Source organism: Pezoporus wallicus, unplaced genomic scaffold (assembly GCF_028554395.1).
Source record: "Pezoporus wallicus isolate ANWC-B61680 ecotype Strahan unplaced genomic scaffold, APGP_CSIRO_Pwel_v1 contig_7731, whole genome shotgun sequence".
NCBI lineage: Eukaryota > Metazoa > Chordata > Aves > Psittaciformes > Psittacidae > Pezoporus > Pezoporus wallicus.
This window is the reverse complement of record NW_026635361.1, coordinates 205,619-226,183: the sequence shown is the minus strand read 5'-3', so window position 1 is coordinate 226,183 and position 20,565 is coordinate 205,619. Positions and strand designations below refer to the sequence as shown.

At 44.7% G+C, this 20,565-nt stretch overlaps 1 protein-coding gene across 10 annotated transcripts in view; it reads left to right on the top strand.

Moving 5' to 3' along the window:
• The window catches only part of MYO9A (myosin IXA), a 191,382-nt gene that overhangs the window by 81,485 nt on the left and 89,332 nt on the right, over positions 1 to 20,565 (top strand). For all 10 annotated transcript variants that reach the window (XM_057420638.1, XM_057420679.1, XM_057420688.1 and 7 more), the window contains 2 exons: positions 237 to 363; positions 7,399 to 7,488. In XM_057420638.1, the coding sequence (XP_057276621.1) occupies positions 237 to 363; positions 7,399 to 7,488 (217 nt within the window). The remainder of the gene's footprint in view (positions 1 to 236; positions 364 to 7,398; positions 7,489 to 20,565) is intronic.

The following is a 20,565-nucleotide window of genomic DNA, read 5'->3' as shown; positions in this document are numbered from 1 at the left end:
CAAGGTGCTTGACTAAGTGAAAACATATTTTACATGAGGCAAACTGGATGCTTTATTTGAGCATCACTTTTGAGGAAAAATTTGGGGATTTGGGGCAAAAACTGCTTTGAATTGAAAATCTGAGGAACGATTCAAGTCTGAAGCTGGCACGGGATTTTGGGGGTTATGGTTTGGTTTTTTCCTTAGCTTTCTGAAAGAACAAGTGAGCTAAAATGAATTCTCCCTATTTTCTTTAGGATATTTTCTCTCTTGTCAGCGATACTTCACCTGGGAAACATCCGTTACAAGAAGAAGACTTACAGGGACGACTCCATCGATATCTGTAACCCTGAAATACTGCCTGTTGTGTCGGACCTGCTGGAGGTGAGCCTCTCCCGTAACCTTCATGCCTAAAGAGCCACTTCTAATGAGGTTTTTAATGTTGGGTTTACTCCCCTCTCTTCAGCTTCACGTCTAATGGACTGAAAATACTGTTTCTGTGATTAAAATGTGAAAGATTGAGAGGCAGTTCTAGGGAGAAAGCTAACCTGCCACTCAGTGCAGCCACTTCTTCGACTCCAGCTCCCTCATATAAATTCCCTGGTGCTTCCAAAATCTGTTCCAATATCTGTATAAGAAACTTGAGTGTGAGCCCACTCTTCTAGTTCAGGTGGTGACTGTAGGAGATGCTGAGTTCGCTTGCTGTGTTTTGCTATCTGTTGTTGCCCTGCCAGCATCCACAAAGGTTGTATTAGAGATGCTGGAGGGTGCATCTCATCCCTCTAGTACCTATTTATGGACCTGTTATCCACGCATTTATCTAGTTCTCTGTGAATCTATTGATGCTATCTGCTGCTAAGACCCTTTACCAAAAGCACTTTGTCCTCTGAGTCACTGCTGTGTCAGTATCATGTGGGGAGGGTTTGTAGGTCTCAGCCCATATGGGCCAGGGCCGGATCCAACTCCGCAAATCCATGCAAAAGCATGAAGTAAGTTCTTAGGAGAGCTGCTCTGCTCTCCAGCAGGCTATAAAGCTGTGCCGTTGCTACATTTGAATGAGCCAACTTGTTCTGTGCTTGCCTTAAGTGTTCAAGACCTGAGCTTAATACCTCTTGATGTGGATATGGGTGGCCAGAAGGTCTCCTAGCTGTCTTCTTTTCTTGAAGTGCTCTAACCCACGTGTAACTCCAAAGGATACTGAAATGTTACACTTGTACTTGGTTAGAACAACTATTATCTTTATGCCTTTGTACTCGCCGGATGGTGTGGAAGGTGAAGTTTTGCTGAATTTATGATAGCATCAGAAGACAAATTGTCGTTTTGTGTACGTGTGATATTCTTCCTTCCCTTAAGTAACGCTTATGCTGTCTCACTACCTAAAGAATTTGGGAATTAGCTCTTGTGGATTTTCGTAGCACAACATTAATGCTTTGAATTTAGGAGAGGGGAAAGCTGTTGTAAAATATGGGTTTAAGCAGCTGGATGCTCTTTGTGTCTTGGCCTTTGGAATTGCAGAAATAAACAGAAGGAAAATATGAGTTTGGAGGAGAATGTTGTTGATCTTACCCTGTTAAAATGGCCAAGTCATTTAAGAAGTAATGGGTTTTTAAAGTAGTTTGGAATAAGAGAGTGACTTAAAGATCTGAAAGTGTTCCAGGCTTTGGGTCTTTGCCCTTTGCAAGCAAACTCTTCTGCAGCATCTGCGTGCTGTAAGGAACCGGGTTAGGTTTCTGCATCGGTACATGTGACAGAATGCATCAGCTGTACCAATGCAGGGTGATTTAGTGCCATGGTCTAGTACAGCACAGAGTATGGATACCATGCTCACTTGCATGGTGTGCAAATAATATATACAAATAATATTAATTTTATATATATATATATTTAATTTCATCATTTTGAAAAAGCTCTGGAATCTGAAATACTTGAGCCAAGTAATAGGTTTTTGTGCACCGTGGTAATTCTTTTGCAAGCAAAATTACTGTATACAGCATAAAATAGTTGTGAATTGGATCAGGACAATGCAGATCTCAGGCATGATCTTGTGAAATCCATTGCTGGGTTGGGTAAGTGGTGTTCCTTGTCTTTAAAGCTGCGTTTCTGTGGTAATTCATCCATGGAATTGGAGACATTGTCTGCCTCCAAGTGTAAACTTTCCAATAGACCCACTCCCCAATCAGCAGAAATAAAGTGATTTATCTAGTTTTCAGAAGAGGCTTCACTTCCTTTTCTGAAATGCTTGGTTTCTATTTCTTTGCAGACCTGAATAGATCTCATAATGCGTATTCGAAAGGGAGGACTAAAGGATTCAAACATCAACACAAAGAGCATACATTGCACTACTTAACAACTCCCCAAATAAAGTGTAGCAAATTCTTCTCAATGAAATATTGTTTGAAACATTTGACACTTTGTATTTGGTCTCATTTGGGTAATTATTTCATTACTTTTTGGTTTTTGTGGTCACTGAACAGTACACAGCTTTGCTTTTCCTGCCATTGTTGCTAAAAATATGGATTGGCTTGAAAAAGTTCTTAATCCCCTCTCTAGATCTTGGCATTACTCACTGAGACTGGAAAATCAGCTCGGAATAAAAATAATATTCATTGACAAATAGTTTAACTTCTGTTCATACAGACACTAGATGCTTGGCAGGACAGTCTTGACTGTAGCAAAAAGATGGAAGAAACCAGCTCTTCTGTGATCTGATACTTCATAGAATCAAAGACTGGTTTGGGTTGGAAGGTACCTTGAAGCTCATCCAGTTCCAACCCCCTGCCACGGGCAGGGACACCTCTCACTAGAGCAGCTTGCTCCAAGCCCCATCCAACCTGGCCTAGAACATGCAGCAAGACTGAACAGCCATCATTCCTCTATATAAAGAGGTTTGTGTCCCTATAAAATGAAGCCAAAACACGGGAGGAGTGATAAGGAACCTGGGTGGAGATGCTGATCTGTGAGATGGGTTTGATTTTTCTTAGATGCCAGCAACTGCACCCAATATGGTTTTGGTTTCTTAAAGCATTCAGAGCAGCATTTGTTGAAAAAGCAAGCTGCATTTGAAGCCTTTGGCCAGACTCTGAGATCCTGGTTTCATTTACAATGAGACGCTGATCCCATTTCTTCTCTTTTTTGTTCAAGAGCAGACAGAGCGTGTGGATTCTGGGAGGCTTTTGGCAGGTTCTGCATGGCCTTTGTTTAAACTTTACTGAAATGCTGCAGCGTGATGTCAGGGCTGCCTGATGGATTGAGCAGACATCGAGCCCTGTGCAAGCGCTGCACAGATCCCAGCTCCTCTGCAGGACTCACAGAGGGTGATGTAAAACCGGGGACAACGTTTCTGCTTGCAGGGAGAAGGCTGGCAAGGCTCCTTTTTTGGCTTATTAGCAAAAGTGATTTATTAGGTATGATCTAGTGTCAGCTGATCTTAAGGAAGACTATCTTGTATTCTGTTAGAAGAGCAGGCACATGTTAATTGTCTACATTTACTGATACCAAAAATAATTTCCCTGGATGGAACATCGAGTAAGGAAGGCAAGTTTTCTCAGACCTCTTTTTGCATGGATGATGTTGGCTTTAAGAGCTAACGTCTACCTCCACAGGAGATCAATGTGCTCAACTTCTTTTTCAACTGAAAGACTGTCTTCAGCTTCCCAGGGGTTCCTACAGACATTGTGCTCCTTGTGTGACAAACATCTGGGAAAGTAATTGGGGAGCAGAAGGGAGGTGAGGATTATGGGGCAGCCAGTGCTTGCATCCAGCCTTCTGGACCCATGTTATGAATTAAGGCTTGGGGATCACAGAATCATGGAAGGCCTTGGGTTGAAAGAGACCTCCAAAGTTCATCTAGTCTACCCCCTGCTGCAACGAGCAGAGTTTAAACAGCAAAAGTTCAGGTTGGGTCTAAGGCAGAAGTTCTTTACTGTGAGGGTGCTGAGGCGCTGGCACAGGGTGCCCAGAGAAGCTGTGGCTGCCCCATCCCTGGCAGTGTTCAAGGCCAGGTTGGACACAGGGGCTTGGAGCAAGCTGCTCTAGTGGAAGGTGTCCCTGCCCGTGGCAGGTGGCTGGAACTGGATGATCTTAAGGTCCTTTCCAATTCACACCATTCCATGATTCATCAGATGTGGTGCTCCAAGCCCGAACTTGAGCTGGTTGTTAGAAAGCCTGAAGAAAAGGTTCAGATCATTTTCAAGAAGAACTGATAGAAATCTGGATTTATTTTCCATATGAGGCAGCTTTTGAACAAGCACTCACCACTCTAATCCCCTTCTCAAATATGGGCGAGAGTCAAAAAGTGACATTTTCTTGCTCTCAAGTTGGAAATGGTTCATTTTCCTTCAGCTGCTCTCACATAATAGCCCAGCATTATTGGAGAAGCAGTCTCTGCCTCCCTTGGCTCCAGCCCAGTCCTTGCAGGAGCTTGGCTGGCTGCTCCCTGCCGCGCTCCACTGATGTTTATAGCTGTGGCAGCGTTGCTGGTCATCCTTCACTGGGTTTTAGAGCTCTAGTCATCCATTCCTCTCAGCATTGGTTCCACTTGCATGTGGCAGTGAAGTCTTAAATCTGCATTTTGTCCCTGTAATCAAGATATAAACTCCTACGGGCTGTGTAGTTTTTTTGAAGAAGGAGAGCAGGACTTGCCCTTTAGCACCAGAAAGCAAAAAGCCATGAAATATAACTTAGAATTGTAACTCCCAGGGCAGAAAAAGAAATATGCTTCCTATAGGTTTTTTGTTTCTATTTAATCTATCTTGCTTACTGGAGGAGGAAGAAAAGGATGTATGTGATGGGGAAACTACAAGTATTTCCATGCACCAGGTGTCCTTAGTCATCAGCAAGCACCGAGTTTCTCTTTAGAAAGCTCCTGTGGCTCCTTGTTGCCAACAGGAGTCAGGTACCTTCAAGCTGTGACCTTAAATGAAAATTAAGATAGTTTGGCTGTACCCGTGGTGTTGGCTTTCAGAGGCGATGAAGCAGTTGAGATCAGGCTCCACTGGGTGGTAATTGCAGAGAGCCAGGGAGATGCAGGGATTACATTCCCATCAGTGCCAAGGATGGGGTTTTAAGTGAAGATGATTCGATCCCTCCAGCTCAGCTCACAGCAGGTCTGGAGATGGAGGATGTGCATCTGCAGGTCTCCATGAAGAAAACATCAGCATCCATCAAGAGAGCAGAGAGAAGGAAACCAGAGTGAACGTTAGATGGGGTTGGTGAGGGACAGTGCAAGTACTTGTTTAAACCATTTAGAATCCCTGTGTTTGCTGACAAATTTGGGACTTGGAAGCATTTAGGTTGTTTTGATTAGTAACCATCTGATGCCCTCTGCCTGTTGCCTTTGATAAATAAACCACCAGCGTGCTGAAGTGGGATAGCAGTGGTGTAAAATTCACTTGTGTTCCAAGCTGTCAGCTGAGGGAGGGCAGCCAACGGTGCTGCGAAGTGTCCACATGCTGTCTGCAGAGCCGAAATGAAAAAGCACCATTCTGCTGAATAGAGAGGAATAGAAACCGAATGTGAAAACTCACTGTGGATTTCCGGATCTTAGACTCACAGAATCAACCAGGTTGGAAAAGCCCTTTAAACTCATCCAGTCCAACCATTCCCAGCAGTGCCCAGGCCACCCCTAACCCATGGCACTGAGGCCTCATCTCCACGGTGTGTGAACACTTGCAGGGATGGTGACTGCAGCCCTGCCCTGGGCAGCCTGTTCCAATGCCTGAGCACCCTTTGGGGAAGGAATTGTTCCTCAGCTCCATCTAAACCTGCCCTGGTGCAGCTTGAGGCCGTTTCCTCTTGTCCCATCCCTTGTTCCTTGGGAGAACAGACCAACCCCACCTGACTACAACCTCCTGTCAAATGAACCAGATTATTTCTTTTCACTTGATTTTGAAAGGTAAAATCAGATCATAGGAACTGGGGGCTCTGAGGACGAGTGAAATGACATCAAGGTGTTGATGTTCTGTTTCCAGTGACGAGTGAAATGACATCAAGGTGTTGATGTTCTGTTTCCAGTGACACAGACCTTGCCAGCAGGTGACTTCATGTTTTCTGCTTTCCTCACCACAGCAACAAGTTCTTGTTAGTGGGTGTTGCAAGAAAAGTCTGTTATATAAAAATGCACTGGAGTTTATCAGGGAGAGTCCCTGGTAGAAAGTAAGTTTTGTGCAGAACAGCATCGTTACTGCAATGCTTTGTGGGGTTTCTTAAGTCCCACTGGCTCATTTGAATTGCTCTTTGTGCTAACTACTGGATTAAACCAGTCAAAGTACATAAACCACTAAGTTTCCCATTACCTGTGTCAAGTCATAAGTGGGATAAAAATACAACCTTAGATGGCTTCAGAAATGTGGATTTGGTGCTTCTAGTCTTCATCAGAGCAGATCTGGTCTCTGCACTGAATCCTGCAGTTACAATAAGCAGCTTCTATCAACTTCAGTGCTGCTCCTCAAGCAGCAGCATCACCACATCAATCCAGAGCTACCAACTCTGGGATCAAATGATTTCACCCAAACTAATGTCTTTTTTAACATTGAAACTTAGCAAAGAGCAGTCAACACCTCAGAGTATTCAGGTCTAACACGTAGAAGTGTATCACCATTTATGCTGGTAGAGAGGGCACACTTCTCCATGGGATAGCAGAATAAGAGGGGCTTTGAACTGGGTGGAAAAGGGGCTTTCTCCCAGCGATTTTTGGTGGGTGCTGCTTAATTTGTCAGCACCATTGACCTGTTTGTGGAAGTGTCTGTGTCTACATGACTGTGGTTTCTTTTCTGTAAACTGGTTTCTGTTACGGCTGATTAGAGATTGTCATTGTCACCTTGCTGGGAACCGGTGTCTTAAGGGAGTAAGTATCGGGTGCAAATAGCAGAGTAAATACCAAGTGCTTTACTAAAGGTTTCTTCCTCCTCCTAACTCCTCCCCACCCTGAAAACCACCAAAAACCCCTCCACAGAAAGGCTTGGATATATTGAAACATCCAAATCTCAAACTGATGGCACCATTTTCCTTATTTGTAGAGTGATTTGTATATTGTTGTCTTGCCAGCACTAGGAAGTTGACCAACTTTGCCAACAGTGTGGGAGGGAGGAGCTGCACTGGGAGCAAAGGAAACCACTGGGAAATTGCTAGAAATGGAATGACTGAATGCAGAAAATCAGGTTCCCTTGAATGCCCTGGTGTCTGATTTCTGCTCCTGGGTTTATGTGCTGAGTTGTCTCCTCCCCATGGCTAGTTTATTCTTACACCTTCAACATTAACTGTGCAAGGGCTAGCAAAGTGGCTTAAATGATTTATAAAATTTGATTAAGAAGTTCTAAATTAATGAAAATCTTTGCATGTAGAGATTTTAATTTTCATTTTTATAGGATTCTTTTTAAAATGCTCTCAGAATAATCATTAACATCAAGGTTTTTGTTTTAGGTGAAAGAAGAGATGCTGTTTGAGGCCCTGGTTACCAGAAAGACAGTGACAGTAGGAGAGAAGCTGATCTTACCCTACAAACTAGCAGAGGTCTGTACATGATGCTTATTATTAAAGGGCAACTCTTGGGATGGTTTTCAATGCTTTGTGATGTACACTCTTTCCAGTTTTCTTTATTTATGTAAAACTACTGCAGGAGAAGCTTATGTGTATGAATCTGCAAATGCATTGACTTTACCTTCTACGCCGTTCCTGGCAAGCAGGATTGCACATGGCTCTATGCTGGTCTTTAGCTGTTTGAATGATTTACGCTGGTGTAAGGGTTCTTCAGAGCAGCTCATGTGCTGCTGAGCGTACATGACACAAGGAGCATTGTTCATAGTTCCTTAAATCATGGCTCCACTTCATCCCACAGCAGAGGGGTGACCAAAGGCATCCAGGAAATTTGGGGAGAGGTCCTAAGGGCCAGCATTGGTCATGGATCTTGTGAGGAAGGAGCTGGAGATCCTCTGTAGGAGATTCCCATTACCTTTCCTTCAGCACCCTCACAACCTGGGTCCTCACGTGATGCTTTGAAGTACCCACAACTCCATCAGCAGCTCTCAAACTTAGCGTAGTCTGTGCCACTGCTAACCGTGGGGCTGGCCCTGCATAGAGTGTTTCACTTCTCTGTTATGGTGTTTCTCGGGATTACAGTGTCAGCAAACACGTGGGACTTGGGGTTTTTTTGGTTTGTTTTTTTTCTTAAATATGTGGTTTCCAGGAATTTTGAATTATATTCTGTGCTTGATAAACAGAAACACCTCTGGGTTCAAACTGAAACAGGGGAAGGTCAAGTTAGATAAGTTCTTCCCAGTGAGGGTGCTGAGGCGCTGGCACAGGGTGCTCAGAGAAGCTGTGGCTGCCCCATCCCTGGCAGTGTTCAAGGCCAGGTTGGACACAGGGGCTTGGAGCAAGCTGCTCTAGTGGAAGGGGTCCCTGGCCGTGGCAGGGGTTGGGACTAGGGGAGCTTAAAGGTCCCTTCCAACCCAAACCAGGCTGGGATTCTATGATTCTTATTATAGTCTCCAGTTTATATAAGTTATGTTCTGCTGCAATACTTGTTTTGGCTGTTTCTGCACTGAGTGCTCTTGTAGCATCCCTTCCCCCTTCAGCGTGTGTGGCATCACACCATGCTCTGTCCCTCGGTTCCCCCTTCTTGCCATATGGTTGTATGAGAACTCACAACATCTTGAGCAACATCTCTGAGAACAGTCTGTTGTGTCACAAGTAAGTAAGCACATGATGTGTTGTCATAGGGGTCAGCTGTAGATATTTCGATTCCTTTTTACCAGAGGGAAAAATAAAATCTGTTCTCCCCTTTGAAGACGGTGTTTAGCCTCAGTAACTGCTGCTGAGCTTTCATCTGTAACAGTTACACATTGCCTTCGTGCAAGGCTTGAATCTCCCCTAGCAAAGGGCAACAAATGCTCTTACTGTATCTTCATGATGGATGCAGTATTTGTACTTTTTTCCTGCACCTTGGGCACAGACTTCAGAAGTTCTAGAAAAGCTGAGACTATATCACGTATCAGATGTAACCAGAACCACCCTTCTGCTGAAGGTTACTTCCCATGGTGAACCAATGGGCAGCAGTGTGCCTTCAACCACCTCGCTGCAAAGCTTGGCAGGTTGCATTAAACTGCTTCTTCCAATATTTTAATCTGGGCCAGCAGATTTTGTATTGAAACAGCTTGAAATAGTCTTACATAGCTGCTCCTTCTGTTGACATCAAAGAGCCCTTTTTGCTACCTAAACCAGGTGAGCGTGAATTTCTCAAGTGCTTTCCAAAATGTCTTTGGTGATGTCTCTGCTCATGAATCTCATGTATTCACTTCCAGAGGTTTGTCACCAATATCTAGAAATGAAAGATTGGGGTGTGGGGTAAGACAAAGGAGCACAAGGCTCGGGTGGGAAAGGTTGGTGTAATCTCCATGATGAAATCATTCTGTCAGAAGCTGTGAAGTGTAAAGTCAACTGTAAAGTAAGGAAAGATAGGCACCACCCATGCTTTTTACTCAATCTTTCCAACATCTGTATCCCGACCACCAAGTTTTATCTGACAGTCACCTCTCTCTGGTAGAAGGTTCACTCCTGGCTTGCTCGTGCTTGACATACTAGAGTGGAATTTGAGATGCTCAAACTAGCGGCCTTCTCCTGGCCTTCCTCTGGCTCAGGGAGTAGGAAAAGTGACTTAGATTCAGATCATTTAAATCGGGAAAGAAGAGTAGGATCCATGTGACACTTTGGGACTTTACAAAGAACACTGATGTCTGATCCTCCCACCCATGGCTAATTGGACCATTGGCGCTCCTGAGAGCCAAGGGGCTTGTTGTACAACTTCTTGTGTGTTGTACAAAAGAGCATTAGGGTTGGCTCCAATGGGTGGGATGGTTGAGGTCTGGAGGATTTTCAGACAGCAGGACTCCTCTAAGCTGCCTTTCCTGATAGAGCAATGATGTATGTAGCAGCTACTTTGTTTTCCAGGTGCTAAAATACTTGGTGGTTTTTGCATAGCTTGTCAATACACTGTGAGGAATTTGTCTGGAAAAGACTGCTGCAGTGGCCCTCAAAACAGGGTTGTAAAAATGTCATTTTGGCACATGTTTGCTTTTTTGCACCATCAATAAGAGCAGCTTCGATCTACCAAGTGCCTTCCAGGGCTTTGAACACTTCTATAAAGGCAGTCATTAAAGGAGGAGCAAAAACTCAGCCAAAGAAGGAATTCTAAGAAATTTTATTTGGTTCTGAAACCTGTTGTATAAACTGTGGGTGGAAATAGTAGATTATGGGCTCTGTGGGTGTAAGTAGCGTTGAGCTTCTGCCACCACCATCCCTGCTGATGATTGCTGAGCACAGGGGGAGAGTTTGTTGCTGAGGATACGGTGTCTCCTGATGGAGCCATTGCCTGTGTAGATGAGGCATTTGCAGACCTGGATTTCTTGGTTGTCTTCTTTCTGGATTTTGGGTTATTAGCAAAGAGATGGAGTTTTAATCTGAAACGAACATTCTGAAATAAACATGGGTTCTTATGTTTGGGATGGGTCCTTGAGCTTTGGTGAGGTTCCTACACACATGTACTCCATACTAAAGAGATCACATCACATTCAGTGCGGGTGGTTGGACTTGCCTGTAGGGGTTTAGGTGGTGTTTCACCTGTGCTCTACACAGGCCCTGGCATTTGCTGATCCCTTTCAAAAGATGTGGAATATATGTGGATGCCAACTTGATGGAGAAATGCTTTCCATGGAATGGCTAATGCTAGTGTGATCATTCTGTGACCACAGCCTGGCTCCTGTGAGATCTGTAACCTCAGTCCTGCCGTGACAACTGTCACCCTCCTTTAATAGTCTTGAATGGACAGAGGAGATGCAGGAATCATAGAACAGTCATTTCCTTCAGAGGTTTGGAGGCATCAGAGCTGAGATTGAACTTTATTATACCAAGTCAAGCCTTTCCTCTTCCATTTTCCCAAGCTGTAGCCCCATAAGCATAGGGAGAGGATGCTATTGTGGGATTTGCAGTGATGCCACATTCCTCTGGGTCAGCAGGCTTGCTTGCTGCACTGTCATTGTGTGCTGAGCAGAAGCACTGTCCTGGGGTTTGAGGCTTTTAGTGCCAGTGGTTTGAGCACTTGGCAGCTCCTCATTTGAAACACCTCACACTAGACCATGTCCCTGCCCATGGCAGGGGTTTGGAACTGGGTGAGCTTTAAGGTCCCTTCCACCCAAACCATGCTATAATAAACTAAGGGGAGGCAGTCAAAGCGAGACCTGGCTTTGAAGGAAAAAATCAGCACTGCTTTGTAGCTGCAGCCTCCCATTGCTGTGGTGCTGGTGGCAAAGGTGGGTTTCATTGCAGCCCCTGTGCATCTGCAGCTCTGTGGAGAGCACTGCCCCTCTGCATCCCAGAGCTTGCCAAGCAAGGACACCACATCCATAAATAACGTTTATATTTACCTCTGGCAGCTGCCTCTTATCTTGGGAGCCATGCTGGCTTGTCTGACTGAGCTGCCTCCTGGAACCATTCATTTTTCCTTTTATAGTAGCTGGATGGTATTTTAATGCAGTGTTTGAAACAACTGCATCCTTTGGTCTTGTGCTAAGGTTTAGAAGCTGTAGATAGACTTAGAAAAAACACTGTATGGACGTGAAAGGCTGCAGTTGTGTTCAGAGGTCTTGCTTTGTTGTCCAAACCAGCTGCCAATGTCTTTCTCAGGCGTGAGATGGTGGATTAATGGAGCTAGCAGCAGTTAATGGATTTTGAGAGAAATCACAGTGTATCCGTGCAGTACGAGGGCAGCATTTGGTGAGGGGGAGCTGGCCAAGTCCGCTTCATCTAGCAAAGAAAAATACAGTGGAAGGACCCTTTGAAAAGAGAGGGTTTGACAGTGGGAGCAGGAGAGCCATTGGGGTGCCTGTGGGTTTAGAGTATTTGGATTCAGCTCTGTCTTGAACATCGGGCATCTCTGCAGCTACGCTATTCTTCTTAATAAGGTAAAATATAGCAGGGAAATAGGGGAGAAAGGGATTTTAACAGTAGCAGAAGAATAATGCACTCTGAGGGTTGCTGTTTTCCTTCCCCAAGAGCCCCTCAGCTCCAGCCTCTGAGCGTTTTTGTCTTATATCATTGTGTGCAGTCCTCCTGAGGAGGAGGAAGTTGCATAAGCCACAACTGAGGTATTTAAAAGGAAAAACCCAGGCACAGTAAATGCTAAGCAGCTTGCCTGGTGTGTGGTAGGAAACATGCAGGAGCAGAGCACTTGAATCAAAGCTTTGTGGAGAACGTGGGGACTGGTAAAAATCTTTCTCTTCATCCTGCTTGTGATCTAAGCATCAGCTTAAACTTAATCTGTGCAAGGAACTGCCCTTCTGGGCCATGGCTGTCTTCCTTCTATCTAAATAATTCCAAGAATTGGAGATTTTTCCATCTCCTTTTACAGCAAGGCTCCATTAGTTTATGCCTTGAGGAATACACATAGATACTTGTCTCAAATCCATTCAGCATCTTGACCCCCCCTTTCCAGTCCCCGATTTCACTGTGCTGGAGACAAGCCCCATGTCTGAGCTCCTCAGCCATCCCCACCTTGTTCCCACCCCTTTGTTCTGCTTATCAGGCTGATGTCTGTCACCTGCTTCTCTGGTTCTCACCAGTCTCTGCATTTGTTCTGTTCCTCAACTGAGGAAAAACTGCTTATCAAAGGGAATAGTCTTTCATCGAATCCTCTTTTACGTCCCTCCAGAAACCAGATTTTTCCATGGTGCTTCAATTCAGTTAGTTCTGTTGGTGTTTCTGAAGTGAATGACTTTGCAAAAAGACTTGGGTTTACCTGATCTTTATAATTCTCAGCCATTTGTGACCCAAGGGTGTTTCATCCCTCAGGTTTAGTTAATGAATTAATTCACACTTTCAGAAGAAGTCTGATGTGAAATTGTCCAACAGAAGGGGAATAAAAGATGTGAGATAACTTCTTGGGCAACGAGTGAGCTGATTCTTCCCTTCCATTAATTTTGGAAAGCTGTTAGGAGCTGGTTGTTTGATGTGATGAGTGTCACCATAAATATGTCTTGTATTTAACTGCCTGTGTATTCAGAATTGAAAGTGGAAAATGGCTACCTAAAAAAAGCAGAGGAACAGAAAGGACCTGCGTTGTACATCCAGGGAGGTCCCGGCAAGCAGATGCGGAGCACAAAACAAGCGTACCTTTTCCTGCCCCTGTGGCACTCTTCTATGACAGCAAGATCTAGGCTGCAGACGTAGAATCCCAGACTGGTTTGTGTTGAAGGGACCTTAAAGCTCCTCCAGCTCCAACCCCTGCCACGGGCAGGGACCCCTTCCACTAGAGCAGCTTGCTCCAAGCCCCTGTGTCCAACCTGGCCTTGAACACTGCCAGGGATGGGGCAGCCACAGCTTCTCTGGGCACCCTGTGCCAGCGCCTCAGCACCCTCACAGGGAAGAGCTTCTGCCTCAGAGCTCATCTCAGTCTCCCCTCTGGCAGGTTAAAGCCGTTCCCCTTGGCCTGTCCCTACATCCCTTGTCCCAGGCCCCTCTCCAGGTTTCCTGCAGCCCCTTCAGGCACTGGAGCTGCTCTCAGGTCTCCCCTTCAGGAGCCTTCTCTTGTCCAGGCTGCCCCAGCCCAGCTCTCTCAGCCTGGCTCCAGGGCAGAGCTGCTCCAGCCCTCGCAGCATCTCCATGGCCTCCTCTGGACTCACTCCAGCAACTTCCCCTTCTGGTGGTGTTGCCCCAGAGCTGGACCAGGACTGATCTTCTTTACCTGGGATCAGTTTCTTGCTGATGAATACAAGACACTTGGCATGTTCATTAATAACCATCACAAGATAGTTATTTTGGATGGTAAACTGCACTGTGTTTCACGCTAAAGCTTGGGGGAGAACACTGCGTTTTCAGCATGATAACAGTTAACTGGCAGAGACATAAGATAGAGAAGCCTTGAGGAGCAGACTTTAATGAGGGGAAAAAGGTATTTCATTACAGCAGAGAGCTGAGCGATGTTTCATTAGCTCATGTATTAGTAGTGGGACTCTCTGATGCCTTTTTCAGAGCATCATAAAGAGAAAAGGAATGGAGTCCCAGGGCCAAATGGCATAACATTACCTAAGACATTAAAAAAAGCCAACAAAGGAAAAGATCAGATTAATCATGAGCAGTTAACAGCCTCAAACATTAGAGAAGAAAATGTGGGAAGGAGACAAAGTAATTAATAGCATGAAGAAGGTGGAATGAAAATTCTCAGTCTTCAAGTATGAGGACAGGGGCACTCAATGGAACAGAAAGTAGGAGAACTGCTGGAAGCACCTACTTATGCCAAACCCCATTAGCGAGGAGACTCATTGTCACCACAGGTTATTAGCATCAGGAGCTTAGCAGGGTTCCTTTGAAGACCTGGGACGTTGATGACTGTATTCAGAATTAACAGAGAAATCTTCCTAAAATAACACTGACACCCCACAAAGCTTTGAAGAGCCAAGTGAGTGTCTCTTCGTCGGGACAGGAGGGCAGCCTTTCCATGTACAACCTCAAAAGCAGCTTTTTTGTGGGATGAAGGTTCTCATTTTCCCCTTCAAAATGCAAGCACCAGCTGTGCTTAGTGACAGAATACGAATTAGGTGAGACCTCGTGGGGTTTTGGACTGGTGTGCTGCATATATTTCCTCATGGGATGCAGCATCCTTCCTTTATTAGGAAGATCAAGTCCGTCAGTGTTGGGTCTCGTGTCCAAAAGCTGTTACAATCACTCTTTTGCTCTGTGCCACCATGGAAATTCCTATGTGTTAGCTGAGTTCATGCTGTTTATTTGGCACAAATATCGGGGGGAAAAACGAGACATTTAGATTTCAGGGTTTCTGAGCAAACTCCAAAATAAGGACTTTAAGAAGGGAGACGCTGGCTTCCCATGGACTGCTCTGCTTGTAGCCAACCTCCCCGTTCCAGCTGCCCTTCCTGTCATCAAATCCATTCTCGACTCTTTAATGGCTTCTTTTCATTATGACTGATTACTGACAAGATGCTTTAATTTCATGGAGTCCCTTTTGTTACTTAAATTGAGGCTAAATTGATGTGAAAAGCTTTGTGAGATTGGAAACCATTCCTGAGTTAGCAAGTCAGCTGTACCCACACAGGAATTTGGGTACAGTTCATTATATGAGATTTTTTTCTATGTCATTCCAATCTGAATACATTTAGATTGATTTCTTGTTGGCCTAAAGCAGTTCATCAGTGCTTGTCAGAGGTGGAGCTGTAGCAGCTCCGTGGCTGCACAGGGTCTGTTGCACAGACTTTGCCTCTCTGAGGAAGCTTGCCAAAACCCAGGAAGCCTGAGGCAAAGATGAGGATGCACTGGTGGAACAAGTGTTTCTGCAACAGTGTCTTCTGCTTGGAAAGGGTCAACAGAAAGGCAGGGTTTGGCTTATAAAAGCTCAAGTGCTATTTTTGGCGCTGCGTTGGACTTCATGGTGGGAATGCTGGTATGTTGTGGCCGTAAAGTGGTGAGCAACTTTCCCTAAATGTAGCCTACAAGTTCCTCCTCAGGTCAGGTCACACATTTACTTCTTGTGCCAACACGTAACCTACTAATTTCTTTATGTACCAGTTTCAGTCTGAAAACACAGACTGAATGGGATCTCTGTTCATGTTCTCCATGGAACAGACTTCAGATGAACAGATGGGGAGGAAAATCCTTTTTAGTTTGAATTAAGTGTTTGAAACCATCAGTGGATCCTTCAAATCTGGCTGCCTTGTGACTGTTCTTCTGCAGCTCTTTATGGTGGCCTCCTGGTTGCTCTGTGTGAGCACCTTTTAGTAGAGGTCCTCCATGAAGCTCTTCTCTCATCCTCTTGTCCATGGGAAGAAAGAAGAACCACAGAACCACAGACTCGTTTTCTGGAGGAATTTTGTGTCAGGAGGAGACAGTGGGGTTTTTCCTTTCTTTTCTCGTTTGATTTGTTACAGATGACATTTCCTGGCCATGCTGGCCAAAGCAGAAGGCTGAAGGCTTTGACTGAAATCTTTTTAGGAAGATGATGCTGTAACCGCATGACTCCACAGAACTTTGAGAAAATCCCTAAGATGTTCATTGGGTTAGTTTGGCTTTGACTGTCACGTGGGTGCTCTTAGAAAAGCACAACCACAGCATATTACAGATATGCAGCTACAATATGACAATATTATAGACAGGGACTTGCAAAACATCTCTAAAGATATGAAGACAGGCTGAGAACATTGGGGCTGTTGAGCCTGGAGAAGAGAAGCTGCGTGGAGACCTCAGAGCAGCTTCCAGTGTCTGAAGGGGGCTACAAAGGTGCTGGAGAGGGACTCTTCATCAGGGACTGCAGTGATAGGACAAGGGGAGATGGGTTCAAACTGAAACAGGGGAAGTTCAGGTTAGACATTAGGCAGAAGCTCTTCCCTGTGAGGCACTGCCACAGGGTGCCCAGAGAAGCTGTGGCTGCCCCATCCCTGGCAGCGTTCAAGGCCAGGTTGGACACAGGGGCTTGGAGGAGCCTGGTCTAGTGAAAGGTGTCCCTGCCTATGGCAGGGGGTTCAACTGGATGTTCTTAAGGTCCCTTCCAACCCAAACCAGTCTGGGATTCTATGATTCTATAACTAGTGGTCAGTCTCTAATCTGTACTGGGGATGATGGGTCTTCCATCTGTCCTCTTCCAAGTCCTGCCTGCCACCACCTGAGATACAGCAGGTGGATCCTCCACAGCCACAGAAGATGTTCTCATTTCAGATTCTCCACTGCTTCCCCACTGACACCCATCTAACAGCAGGAAGATGAGTAAGGAGGGGGCAGGTTGCAGGAGCATACTGACACTTCCCATGTTAACTCCTCAGGAGTCATGTTAGCACAGGAACAGCAGGAGCCATTTCAGTGGGTACACGTGTGAGATAGGGAGTGGTGTAACGATGAGCACATTAATTTATGATGAAGAATGCAACATTAAAAATGTTTTTAATGATATTTTTGAAAAGAATTAATAAAGGATTACCAGCAGGCAGACTGGTAGCTCTGATGGACTTCCTTGTCAGCCTGATGATACATGGATGCAGGAGGATTGTCTCAGTGGACAACCCCATTGATTTGACTTCTCCCATCGTGGCTGGGATATTTGTGAAGAGTGCTGGTATAGTTTGGGAGAGCCCCTAAAAAAACCTCTGGGTAATACAGGCTGGCAGGGTGGAGGTGGACTTCTGTCCAAGGAAGGTAATGGTGAAGGTGCTGGAAATTGGTACTGGGAAGGTGGTACAAGAGAAGGGAGAGCACAAGAAGACTAAAGAAAAAAAAACGTTTGATACGTAAAGTTGGAAACTAAAATCTGAAAATCTGAGAACTTTGTAACTGATTTAGTGAGAAAAATCCTCAGTGTCTTCTTGTTTCGGTATCAGAGGATGGTTCCCTATTGTGTTGTAATGACATCCCAGTCTATTTTTCCTTGTAAAATCCACCCATAAGTTCTGGAAAGCATCTCTGACACTCGCATCTCTTGGATAGAATCCATTGGCTGGACACCACCTGCCTCCCTGCTCCAGGGTGAGAGAGGAAGGTTTCTGTCAGGGTGCAGCAGGCAGCTGGGAAGCAGGAGCCAGCCACTGTGGTGGTGCAAGGCTTAGGGGCTTGTTCGCTTGGGTTTTCAGTATATAGTTTGCAGGTACATTTATAGAAGTAAAACATAAAAATAAGCCTTTTCAGGAAGTTTATAGTGTTTTGAAATGAACTTCTTAAATGAACAGTTCCTTTTTTCTTTTTTTTTTTCTTTTTTTTTTTAATTAGACTCTTGCATTTTCCACTCTTCTTTCAATGATGCTCTAAAGGATATTTTTCCTCCTCCTAAGTCAAACATGAATTTCATTAAAACCCCCTTTTTCAGGCTGGAGTCAGCATGATGCATTAACAACTCGAGTTCCCTTAGGAAAAGCAATCAGAGAATGACAGGGTTTTAATATGATGCTAAGATAAAATACGAGTATGGAAAATTGCATCATACTTACCCAGCCCGAGTATGATATAATACTCCTTGGTGCCAAGACAGGGATTAAGCTAGAGACTGATAGCCTGCAAGAGTACTTTCCTCTGGGTGTTAAGCCTCTGTCTAAGAAAAAAAAGCTAAGCCTGCCCATCACAGCCTATGTCCTGTGACCCAGAGGGGAACCATAAAAGCTGCTTAATCCATCTCCCACCGCAGGACACGGCTGTGAATGTAAACCAGACACGATGAATTCACTCACAGATAGGAAGTGAGCACAAGAGCAGGAAACCGTAACTCCCCATGTGCACACGAGTGACTTGGGACCCACTGAGAAGACTGAACCTGATGGGAGATAAGAGCAAGACACAAAAACCCACGTCTGAACAAAAAGAGGGATTTAGACCTCAGCTAATTCCAGCAACGTGGAGTTTCCATCTATTTGTTTTCAAGCCCAGCAGTATTCTCCCCACTTTCATGTGAGCCACAGAGAGGATGCGATGCCGGCAGGTTGTGCATGTGGTGCTACTAAACTTCATCACCGTCCTCCTCATTCTCTGCTTCTTCCCTAATTTAGCTCCGCTTCACAGCTACATGTCGCTCCCTTCCTTAGGTGCTACTCCATGGCAGAACAGGAGTGACAGACTCCCCAAGCCATCCTGCAGCAGTTGTTCTCTGTCCCTACAGCTACAAACCCAAGCTGAAGCGCTCTTACGTATGCTTTCATTTCAGCCCTCATGGAGTAGTAAGGGTGTCAGAGATTAAAACTGGATTTTATTAGTGTTTTAGTACATGTGGTAGCTACTTCTCTGACACCAGCACACTCAGTAGTAGCTGGCATCCCTAAGCCCGACTCCAATAAAACGGGGTTTTTGAGTCTGTTTAATCCTGTAATTCATGAGACTGTCATTCCCCAGATGCCCATGTGTGCTGTTTTCAATTGACTACATGTCCAAGACTTACTGAGAATGGGGGACCTGCTTCTGTTTCTGTTCATTAGACCCTTTATGAGATATAAATCAAGTGTATTAGGAGAGCCTAAATTGCTCTTAGTTTTGCTTGTTCTAGCAATAGATAAATCCTGTCCCTAGTAGTGGTATAGCCCTTCCCACTGTCTCAGCATTCCTAATAGATATATTTTTTAATAGAAAGGAAATAAATGTGGATTTTTTTCAGAATAGAAACTGATTTATTTCGTCATTTACTCGTGCATGCAATGTGATTGTGTTAAATGGATACTTTGAGTCAAATAAGCACACAAACATTTCCCTTGATTTCCTCTCCTCCCCCCCATTTGAAAATAATATGTATAGCAAAACCCACAGAAGTGGTTGAAAGAGGAAGCATCATCAGAAAATGTTAGGTCAATACCAGGGGCAAAATTCAGTAGGTATTAAACTGTGCTTTTCCCTCTTGAGTCATCTTGGAATAAGACATTTGTGTTACAGTAAGTACAAATGTAATTGTGAAGCCAGATTTCACCTTGGAGAATAAACGGGGGGGGGGAATGGGAATGGCTGAGAAGAATTTTAAACCAGACATCAAATGATAACAAAAATCAAATCCTGTGTATGATAATAGCTCATTAAATCTTTTGTTTGGTAGGGTATCAGCAGGTTCCTGGGATTTAGTGCCAGATCCCTGAGAGCAGAAACACCAGTTGGGTAATGCACTGGAAATTGATTCCACATATTAAAAGAGAAAAACAAACAAACACAAGCCCCCGTATTGCCCCTAAAAAGACATATGCAGCTTTGATCTGGGGGGGATTTCCTGAAGAGGAAGAATCCTAGTGCTGCTTTTCCCCCCAAATATTTCATTAGAAGCACATTTCATCCTTGTATAGAAATTATAGGAAGTCTATCAAAGGCCCTAAGGGAGAAGGGGATATTTCCTGTCTTCCTGTGTTCATATCTTATTTCCTGAAGAGAAGAGGAATCTCCGTTTCCATTATACACAAGCAGACAACGTAAAGTATTTTGTGGTGCCTGGCTTTACTTATATAACTTAACTCCTGTCTTTGTGATTTACGTCAAGTCTTGCGAACTTCGCACTCAGAAAGGAACATTCCTTGCCATCCTGGAATTGCTCTGCTTGGTTTTTCTGAGTGTTTGTTGTTAGGGGTCTAAAAGGAGAGCAGGGATTGCTTGTTTTCTTCTTGGAGGGCAGAAAATACCCGCACACGTGTGTGTTCATGTACGTGTTATGGAGGAGCTCTTGGGTCACTAGCAGAGAAAGACTCTATAGGTGGTTTCTACGCCTGTATTGGGATCATTCCGCTTTTAACAAAGGCATTTTTGGAGCCTGCTGCACGTTCCTATTGAGGAGTTTGCAAGGGGAGTTGCTTGTACAGCCAGGGTTTTTGGTATGGTGGGAGTTGTGCATTAGTACGGAACACAGGTGCGGCAATGGTTTTATTCAGTGTGAGTAAGTAATGTTGATGCCCATCGTGAGACACACATGTGGTCTCTAAGGTAAATGCTCAAAAACTTGAGAAAGGACAGACCATGACCAACAAGGCACCATGTCTTCTAGACCAGCAGCCAAGCAACAATTCTTTGATGCTAACAACAAAGCAAGAAGTCATTGCCGCCTTCTTCCAAGTCTTCTCTTCCAGATGTAATGAATTTCCCAGATTCGTG